This window comes from Nicotiana attenuata, unplaced genomic scaffold (genome assembly GCF_001879085.1).
Source record: "Nicotiana attenuata strain UT unplaced genomic scaffold, NIATTr2, whole genome shotgun sequence".
Classification (NCBI taxonomy): Eukaryota; Viridiplantae; Streptophyta; class Magnoliopsida; order Solanales; family Solanaceae; genus Nicotiana; species Nicotiana attenuata.
The window spans coordinates 404,278-415,219 of NW_017670336.1; the positions used below are offsets into that span (position 1 = coordinate 404,278).

At 34.7% G+C, this 10,942-nt stretch overlaps 2 protein-coding genes across 2 annotated transcripts; one reads left to right on the top strand and one right to left on the bottom strand.

Annotated features, from left to right (window-relative positions):
* The first annotated feature begins 871 nt into the window (after positions 1-871).
* Positions 872-4,549, top strand: LOC109238038 (LIM domain-containing protein WLIM2b-like). Its single transcript, XM_019404466.1, has 6 exons — positions 872-1,093; positions 1,298-1,491; positions 1,853-1,952; positions 2,048-2,082; positions 2,175-2,264; positions 4,064-4,549. Exons 2-6 carry the CDS (start codon positions 1,357-1,359, stop codon positions 4,271-4,273), a joined length of 570 nt encoding a protein of 189 aa, XP_019260011.1. The 5' UTR covers positions 872-1,093; positions 1,298-1,356; the 3' UTR covers positions 4,274-4,549.
* Positions 4,550-5,808: 1,259 nt separating this feature from the next.
* Positions 5,809-9,694, bottom strand: LOC109238039 (probable sugar phosphate/phosphate translocator At3g11320). Its single transcript, XM_019404467.1, has 4 exons — positions 8,882-9,694; positions 8,360-8,463; positions 8,016-8,244; positions 5,809-6,382 (listed from the first exon to the last, which is right to left on the bottom strand). The coding sequence occupies exons 1-4, from the start codon at positions 9,320-9,322 to the stop codon at positions 6,236-6,238; spliced, it is 921 nt and encodes a 306-aa protein (XP_019260012.1). The 5' UTR covers positions 9,323-9,694; the 3' UTR covers positions 5,809-6,235.
* Positions 9,695-10,942: the final 1,248 nt, after the last annotated feature.

A 10,942-nucleotide genomic window follows, 5' to 3' on the forward strand; every position in this document is an offset into this window, starting at 1 on the left:
GACAAAGCACATTTCACCAAAGTTCTTTTTCACGCGTGATCTTCAACAAAATGGTGAAATTAACGTTCAATAGATTCGTTCATGTGAAAATTTGGCTGATTTGTTCACTAAGGCATTACCAATTTCAACATTTGAGAAGTTAAGACAGAAGATTGGAATGTGCCGTCTTCGAGAAATAAAGTGATATTTTCATGAGGGGGAGTAAGATACGCGCTGTACTCATAAGGTTTTCAACGAGGCAGCAAATAAAGCGTATTACAGATATGTGTACTCTTTTTCCGTCACTAAGATTTTTTTCCATAGGGTTTTTTCTTAGTAAGATTTTAACTAGGCATATTATCTAGTTTTGGACATCCAAGGGGGAGTGTTGTAAAACCTATACTAATTGTGGATGTCCATTACTCCCACTACTTTCACCCATGATGTAAATAACCTCCCACTACTCATCATTATTATGATTGCAATTCTCACACCTCCATAACCCCTCTCATGATCTTTCCCTGATCTCAATTGTTAATGTTATGTTTAAGACAATCATTTTGTAACCTTCTATGTAATAGCATAAATAGAGGCATGAAATGTGATATGTGACACACTTGAACACTTGATGAAATAAGAAAGTTATCCCTTCTTCTCTTATTCTATTACTTATCTTCTAGTTTTATATGTTTACATTTAGCTACATTTCTTAATACTAGTCGAAATATAGTCAATTTTTATCCCAAAAAAACATAGAGCTACTACGACTGAGGACTGATTTAGCACTGAAAAGTGGTCAATTTCATTAGACGGTAAAGAAACGAGTCAAAAACATTGAACTAAATTTTACATATTCCAGCAAAAGATACTTGTGTCCTTTTTTGCCTTCCAATTGCCCCACATCATCATCATCCACTTCGTTGCCTCTGCTCAAATTCCAACCCACCCCACCCCGACCCAACCCCTCCCACATAAATATATGTCAAAGAATTTCCTACTATTTCATATGAACCCAGAATTTTAAAATCCTCCCAATTTCTCCTTCACTTTATCAACTTGACTTTGATCATAACATCAATTTTTTGTGACAGGCTTGTAGATCAACAACTTCAAGGTATGTATTTTTGACTTTACTAACTTTTTCTAAAAGCTCAAGATCACTTTTTAGAAACTAATTTTTCTAGAACCCAAGAAAAAAATGTGTTAGGCGATTTGATGGTAAAGTACTGATACCCAATTTGTTTTTACATCAGATCGGTGTATATTCTTGAAATTGATTGTAAATATATGAAAGACCGAGTCTTTTTTGCATCTACAGAGTCGAATCTGAGCTGGGAAAAAGGAAGATCTAGAGTTTTATTTGTCATTAGAAGAAGTATGTCTTTTATTGGAACACAACAGAAATGCAAGGCCTGTGAAAAGACAGTTTACCCGGTGGAGCTGTTGTCAGCTGATGGGGTTAATTATCACAAGTCTTGCTTTAAATGCAGCCATTGCAAAGGAACACTTAAGGTGCTTTTGCTATACTTATATAAACTACAATCTGGTTTTCACTTTATGTTGTTTGCTTTTTGTGCATAAAGTATTAGTCTTAAAGTTGTGAAATTGGAAAAAGAGTAAACTTGTCTTGATTCACAAATACTATCCTAAAAAAGGAAAAATATCTCCATGTTGGATCATACTGCATTGGTAGTTGTACTTTGAGCATTGACAATTGGACGAGGTCAAGCATTGAGGAAACTGTACCCAAGATTTGAATAGTTTAAAATTATCCGAAAAGAAGAAGATAAAGATTTGAATAATTCCATATGAAAAGAATAATGGTGTTTAGACTCAATTGACTGATGTTATGTATTTGTGAACTTTTTGTTAGCTGAGCAATTTCTCCTCAATGGAAGGTGTTCTGTATTGCAAGCCCCATTTTGAGCAGCTTTTCAAGGAGTCGGGCAACTTCAATAAGAACTTTCAGTCACGTACGTCTATATATTCTTGCTTAGTTAAAGTTCTTTCTCCAGTTATATAACTGATCTGCTTTATTTATAATATCGAATGTATTTTACTTTCACAGCTGCGAAGTCAGCTGAGAAGTTAACTCCTGAGCTGGTAAATTTTCTTTGCATCTACTTGTGTATAAAATTAACAAACTGAAAAAGAACAAACCATGCCTCATACTCCTTTCTTGTTTTGTTATGCAGACAAGGTCGCCTAGTAAAGCTGCTGGCATGTTTTCTGGCACGCAGGAAAAATGTGCAACTTGTGGTAAAACAGCTTACCCACTTGAGAAGGTAAAAAATGGCTCCTCAACTTTCCCTAGCCATGATGTCTCTGTTGAAAAGCAAACTGTTGCATTCTTCTTTTTGCTGTAAGTTCCTATTCTGGAACTTCAATTGGGAAAAGGCGGTTGCCCATTTCACTCATTTGATGCATCAATAAGTTGCTTGTCTGTGGCAATGGTGTCATCAAATTCCTGCTGTGGATTTAGCATTGTCAGAACGTAACTAATTTTCAGTGGCGCGTGAAAGCTCAAATAGCGTTTAAGTAGCTTTCCAATGTGAAAGTGCACAAGCAATGTTCATTTAGAGAGCAGGGACAACCTTCTACTTTTAAATTTTATACATAACCGTCTTGCTGCACGAGGTTTTAGTATGAGTTTAAGATGATATAAAGGAGAGTAAGACAGCTAAAAGACATTAAGTTGGTTGAACTTTCTTGTGCCTCAAATCTACGTTTTACTCTCTAATATCTGTTATGCATTCTGGTGATATATGTGAAATATATGTAAATGAACTCTATTGAGAAATTCAAGAGCTTGTATTTTGTGGGTATTTACGGCACATTTGTTGGTTAACACGATACGATTGATCTTACAAATGGTATAAAGTTGGCATAAACTGAAGTCCACAAAGATCTATTCTTTTTTTTTTTGGGGGTAATAAGATGTGAATATATTACCAGACAACCAACCATCAATTTACACAGAAAGAGCACTCAATACTGTTATAGAACCAGTAATTGAGCCTCGGAACACCTCTCTCAAAAAAAAAAAAAAAAAAAACTACTAGCTACATATCCTATCAATTAGAAATCTGGTTTTCCTGGCTTCCTTAGGTTCCCTCAACATATCAATTCTCTCCCTTATTACACTTTGTATTTGCTGCAAAACAAAACTATTATTTACACTATGTCCTCTAAAATGTTTCCAGTTTCGTGCTTGCCATATTTGATGGATTCCCGCTCCATATATCGCTGCCATGATCTTCTTCTTAAAGAGTCTTCAGTGTTTCCTATTGATGTTGTGCATGGTATCCGCCACCTCTGGAAGTTGTATGCTGAGACCAATCCATTGCTTTACAAAGATCTATTCTTTTTCAGTCGCAAATTGACTGTTAATAGTTCGGCCGTGATAGTCGTTAAAACTGACTTGCTGTGCAAATTGGCGAGTTTGAGCATTTTGCATCTTACTCTCCCTCCTCCAGTCATCTAGTACTCTACCAATCTTTTCCATTTTTGCACATTCTAGTGAATGCCAACTCTGAAATTTTGAGGCAGATCACGTGTTATATTGCTACCATATTTTTTAGGTAATTCTCAGTTGCCAGTTGCCACACAATGGTGAATGTCCACCTTTGAAGTTGTAATGCAGCTAAGAAATTTAATTTGCATGAAGAGTTAGTCTTTCAATCAGAATGTGATATGACGCAAGAAAAATAGTTGAGCTGTCTAATGCTTCCATACATTCTCTTGTCCAGCAAGTAGTTATTTCTCTTGATTTATGATTTATGTTCTTGTCATCTTGGAGATGATTTCTGAAAATCATCATCTTTGATGCTGAAGTTATATGTAAGTGAACAATACATTGGTGACCTACTTCTAGCCCACAGATTCTGAGTTTAGCATTCCTCCTTGTTTTAAATATTTTTAAGAAGGAAAATATAAATATTAATTTGTTTGCAACAATTGACCTGGTCTACTGAGTATTGTCTCTAGCATTAAAACATGGAGGGGTTATCCAACATTTACTGTAGGTTGTTACTTTTTCTTTCAATTTCTGGGATTAATCTATGTGTTGGTTGCATTTGATTAGGTGACAGTGGAGAACCAAAGTTATCATAAGACATGTTTCAAGTGTTGTCACGGTGGATGCTCTTTATCTCCTTCGAATTATGCCGCCCTAAATGGGATTTTATACTGCAAACCTCATTTTTCACAGCTTTTCAAGGAGAAAGGCAGCTACAATCATTTGATCAAGTCTGCCTCTATGAAACGTCCAGCTGCAACCGTTCCAGATTCTTAAACTCCATGTTTCAGTCAACTACTGTATCCATTCACATGGACTTGATATTTTTGAGTGTGTTTCTTGCGCTTTCTTTGTTCATTAGCTGGTAACCCCATCATTTTGGGTTACTGGTTTATATATGTTCGACCATCGTGAAGCCTGTTATCCTGATTTATTGTATCATTTAACTTTTGGATGTTGAAATTCCTGCCCCTATCAATTGATCTTTGGCAGGAGCTAATTGTGTGATACATAAAAGTGTTGTTACTTGGTATTCTTCTGTTGCTCTTCTTATATTTGGCTTCTGCTTAGGTGCTGATTCGCCCTTTCCTGTCACAAAAACAGGTCCATTGGATATGAATTTACAGTCGGTGTTTGTACCAAATAAATAAATGTATGATATTATATCTTTTACATAAATTTTCATCAGGAGCATTTTGAATAAGAAAACCAAAAACCAAAAACAAAAAAAACAAAAAAAAAAGAAGGAACAAAAAAGGGAAAAGATAGATTAGGATGAGAATGTTTGAACTAACGATGATATTGTCACCGTGAAAGCTGACGATGGATTTCTGAAAGGCCTTGTATGCTATTCCTCCATCTGTTTTTTTGCTTCTGTATTTTCTGCCTACGTTTTAGCAAATTGGGATATTTCTAGATATGTTAGTATTAAACTTTGCTATAAAAGATGTCACGTCTTTCCTTAGGTTTAGTGGCATGTCTTTTTTTCTCCTTAAAAATAGATAATGAAAACCAGTACTTGAAAAGATTACAACAGACGGTAAAAAAAAGAAAGAGTTTAGAGTATGAATGCTAAAACCAACCTATTCTTAGTGCAAAAAGATAACATAAACAAACTGCACCAAGCTAGTTGCACCATTTAGATGCGTATCAATTTAATAATTGAAGTTTTAGATTCTCTAACAAAATAAAAAAAACTCCGAGCAAACTAAAACCTTAAACACAAGTAATAGAAAATTAGAAATAGAGTAACATGTAAGCTTGAGTGCTGCACTGAAGTACACAACTCCTTTACAAAGAAAGGCAAGGCAAGTGACAATTTAAGGCGGATCCTGAAATTCTGAAAGCAAGCCTCTTCTTCAAGTTAAGCCTACAGCTCATACAATTATACAAGCTTATGGTGAAATTTAGTAGTTAGGTGTAAATGGTTATGGATATTTATTCAGTATCCAAATTTCAATTTTACTATCACTCAAACAACCTCCTTACATCCAAATTACTATTGATTAGTTATATGAATTCTATGTATCCATTCCATTTTTTAGTACTTACAGGATTCATCATAATAAAAATTCTTTTACCAATATATTGCAACACCTGGATGTGAAGATGGGTTCTTTAGAAACAGGCAAAATGTGGAGTGCCTGACCATTTCAAATTCAGCAGTTGTTGGAATTACAAATCTCAGTTGGTTATTTTCTGAAATGCTTTTTGTAGAAAGGCATAAACAAGTTGGAACCGTGCTCAATTATAGACACCAAAGTAAGCGCTATACATACTTTTAGCACAATCTGGATTTCATACATATTAGAGAACTATAATCACTAGGCAAACATCTCAAACATAGTCCTTTCAAAAATCATTTCTTTTTCAACATAAAGGAGAAACGATTTACATATTTCTAAATTTCACTTCCTTCCAATTTATAAATCTCATCATGATAACTACAGTAACATATAATGTAGTCTTAGTCAACAGTTTCCTCAAAGAATAAAGATAAAAAGATCTTTCATTCTTAACCCTATGGTGGGAAGAATGTATAGACAAATTAAGTCACTTATTACGGATCTATTCAGGCTACTCTGGCTCTTCCCGGGTACAGATTGAATCTTGTTTCCCATGTTACCTGGCAAAAAATAAATGAGGGAAAAATTCCTAGATACCAACTGCAAGCGCTTGACTTTCCTTGAACATCAATTGATATCAAAGTCGTGGTTGATGCTTTTCCAGGTTCATATTTCACTTACTACGTTTCTTTGCTTCACTATAGAGTATTACTCCGAAAACTGTGAGTGTGTAGCCAAGCATCCCTATAACTGACACTGGATTCTTAAATATTAAGATTGAGACAACAACAGCTACAGCACCTTTTGCATTTCCCAGGACCTGTGAAACAGTGAAATTCTGTTAGACATAACACCTATGAAGGAGATCCAGGAAAAACGAAACATCTCTTCATAATCCTAAACCCAAAAGAAAACGGTAATGGAAATAAACTTCAAAACCCACTGGAAACAAATGCCAAAAACATAATAATGATAGAGGGACAAGAATATAAGTAGGCCACTCTATTGAAGGATTTATTCTTGATTCCAATATAGTTTTAACCGAATACTGTTTCAAGTCTATCCAAAAAATGAACTTTCTCTTCTTCCTTTCCCTTTTTTCATTTTTTTCTTTTGGGGTTCTTTTATTTATTTTTATTTTTTTGGGGGGTGGGGGTGGGGGGTGGGGGGTGGGGGATTGCATGACCCCTTTCTTTAAAGGGAAAAGTCACCGTCTTGAGAAGATACTCCAATATTAAATACCTTAGCTGCAAGTTTGAAGGTCCATTTTTCTTTCTTTTCCATGTTATCACAAAATTGTCAGGCAAATATCTTAGTATATGTGATACAATCATAAAATTTTACATCCAGCTAGACTTTTCTTGCTAAAAATAAACTTGCATTCCCAAATTACCAATAAACAACAACCATTTTCTTAGGCGGAGTTAGCCATGGCAAAACCATTTGGTAAAAGGTGTAAGCCCCGATGTGACTACCTCAGAACAAATTATACCACTCAGAATACTTAGTATGCTTATCAACCAACCTCAAAACCTAACATTGATATCATTTAAACTCTATTACTTAATCTATTTGCTAATGAAAGATGATTGTATTCGTGGAACGGAATCAACATGCTAGATGTAGGGGAGCGTCATATTGGTACGGAGGACTAAATACCCAAGTTGGACTCCTCTTCATAGTTTATGACATCTCAATCCCTACTCAATAGTAAGAGGCTGAGTCTTCCAATACAAAACTTATTCTTCTCAAAAATAGGTCTGTCAATTGATTCCTCAAAAAAAGTATGTAAGGCTAAGCATGACTACATCTACTCCTCCCCAAACTTCAGTTGGAGTCGTAATATTATGCTGATATAATACATACTTTACTTGCACATGTCTAAGTCTTACAAGTTTGATTCACCAGCATCATACTTCACTTATTTGGTTTCTATGAGAATCAGGAGAAGCTTAAATCCCATGCTAATTCACATAAATATTAAAGCTTAAAAGAAATCATGGTGTTACAGAAATCACAAAAATTTCAGCATAACAAACAAATCCACAATCTTAAGAAATCCAAAAGAGATCATAGCTTCAAATATTGAAGTTCCACGCATACAGCATACTAGGATAGAAGAAACACTCCAACCATATTGAATTCAATAACTCAAAAAAAGTTTAGAAGTGCTTCAAAATTCAAACATTATGTGAGATAGGAGCTGTATTTGACAAAAGAGAGGAAAATGCGTAGGATTTTCAAATAAGTAAAATAGCTCTTCGATAAAATTCAAAGATGAATCATTCCAGGCAAAAGCAAAAAGACAGTATAAATTTATCCCCTTTCACTTTTCAAGATCTGAAAGCAGTACTGATATCGGATTTCAAAATAAGCATAATCTAAACTGATAAGACCAAAAATCCAAGAACTCATCTTAAATATATCTTGAACGGAGAATCAAGAAAATTTACCTGAAGAGTCAGAGCACTGGTGTGTTTTGTGACCAGAAAATTGGTCAAATTAACAAAATAAGCAAGGGCAGAATTGAACAGCAACAACCAGATGATTTTTATATCATCTCTTGCAAGTGCCAATGTTATACCAACTACATTATCTTCCATCAAGAGCGTTGCAGGTAATAAAAGTACGACTGCTATAGGAGCCATATAGAGTAGAAGGTTCATGGAATTCAGCTTCTCCCTGTAATACGTAAACGCAAAACAATTCAGCATCCTATCCTATCTCCAGATTGACCATAATGAAGAGCACAGAATTTGACTACATATTTATTGAAACACAAAAACAGCGTCAATACCCTTCAGAGGAAAGCAAAATTCCCTGAACCACTGACTTGAGTGCCCTTGCAGCAGTCGCGCCGATACACATTATAAACCCAAATAGATGAAAACTTGGCTCTCCCTGAGAAGATAAACTAAAATAAATTAGTCGTAAGAAAGATTCCATCCGCAGCACTAAAGTGTCAATACAAGTTAGTCATACAAAATCCAAATCAGCTTTTTCAACAAGTCTAGCTCACAAATACATTTTTTGGCACAACTTAAACACTTAGTACCTATTAACAATCCAATGTGCAGCAAGATCCTGTATTGAATCAAGCATTGACAAAATACACCCGACTAACTTAGAAATATTACCACATTATTTCACTCAAAAACATGTATTCATCTTACACCTTATCATTGCAACAGCAAATATGCAATTTTCTTAAAATGGGGTATAAGCTTGAACTCTAACTAATTAAATCAACCACAAGAGACCGAATTAATTAACTATAGCACCACAATTCAAGTAACACTGAGAGAGAAGAAAAGCATACCCCGCTGGCAATGATAACCCCAGTGACAACAGGAATGAGAGTGACATAAGTCAACCAAGCCTCCCTCTTGAACGTCATTAGGTAAGCAAATACAGCAGTGAAAAAGGGAGTGGTAGCACCAATAGCCTGATTGAAGGACACAGGCAAATACCTAAGGGAGATATTGCCACTAACAACAGAGGCACAAAATATAGCACTCAAAGCAGAGATCTTCAAGAACTGAACCCTAGATCTTATAGTCTGCATTGGCACCATTTTCATCCAAGCAATGGCTATATAACTTAGCAAAGAACAAGCAGTCATATGACACATGGTAAGAAATATTGGATATTTGAACCCATAATTGCTTAGCAAATACTTGTTCAGCAACAAAACCCCAATGTTCGACGAATACCATGATGTTACTAGCCCAATCGTGAAGAATCTCCCTGTTGTCTTCATTGCAATCCAAGATTCGCCTATTTTCTGTGACCCAGAACCTCCAGAAACAAATTTTATACCCAAAAAGTATATCAAGAATTTAAGATCTCAACATGTATGGATCTGATTCAAATTTCATCAACAGAGATATGTTGACAACAACACTTGAACAAAGAAATAAAAGCAACCTCCTTACGTAGTAATTTTTTTTTTTTTTTGGGTATATAAAATGTGTACAGCAAATTGAATAAAAAGGGTACGCCGGAGTAGAGAAAAAAAGAGAAGGGAGTTTAGAAGACTACCGACGCTGCTGCTGCAAATATGCAGAAAGGTAAACGCGTATTGGGGAAAAAAGAAAGGGGGTATTCGGCTACTGCTTTTAGTTTAGTACTACTACTATAATTCCATTTATACGTAATTTTCATAGACTAGTTAGCTAGTAGATTAAAATTTCTTACTCTTTTCTTTTTGAGTTAAATTAAATAATATTCTCCAATTTTATTATGTGATTATATTTGATTGGATATGATATTTAAATATTAATTTAACTTAAATGCAGGGTAAGGCTGCGTACGATAGACCCTTGGGGTCTGACCCTTCCTCGGACCCCACGCATAGCGGGAGCTTAGTGCACTGCGCTGCCATTTTTTTTATATATTAGTAGTAATTAAGTGATGTTAAATATTTAAAAATTCGAAAATTTTGTTTAAAAATAGAATGGTGTAAGATACTTTGGCCATCCTAAAGTAGAAGCATGTTAATTATAAACTAAAACCAAATAAATATTATTGTAAGAGAAAATTGTAGACATCTAAATTTTAATGGATCAAGCTAAATCCTAAATTCAAGATACTATAAGACCTCTTGAAATTCTAGGAGTCTGTCAGTATTGCTTGGAGGCTACTCTACTAAAACCCAGCATTGGAGGCTACTCTATCCTAACCCTAGGTCATTCCTATAAAAAGGGTAACGTATTCTCTTAAAACGGCATCTCAAAAAATGGAGATCATCTCGAAAATCCCATAAACTCATGGGATATCACAAAGAGATCAAGATGCGGCCGGATAAACATAATTTCATGGAGGTCAAATACATCCCATGAAGGTTTGCATCATTCTACGTTCGAGAAACACGCTATTCTAGCCCTCGAATCACGGAGATAATCAGGAGAGAAGAATCAAGGGAGAAACAGAATTGTACCCACAATTATTTATCAATAAAATTATGTTTCTTCATATTTGTATTGTGATTGCATTTAATTTTCTATGTATTGTGATTGCATTTAATTTTCTACTCTAAGAAAATTTATTGCAAACAAAAATAAAATGATAAATGTTATTTACTTAGAATATTAAAATGGAGGAGGATTCAATGTAACGTCTTTTAGAGGGAAGCTTTATATTATGGAAGCAAGCTAAGGGGCTCTTTTTTCACGTTAGTATGGTTTTTAAAAATTCATTTCATATTAAATTGAATTAATTTAGTTTTTCGGTTTTTTTTTACATGCCAGGGAGCCAACTACCATCTGCTTAGCCTCCTTGTATTCAATGAAACAGAAAAGTAATTACTATACTATCAGAATAAATGAACAAAAATAATTTGTAAGTGTGTCTTGAACCTTAATTGATAAGTAATTATTAA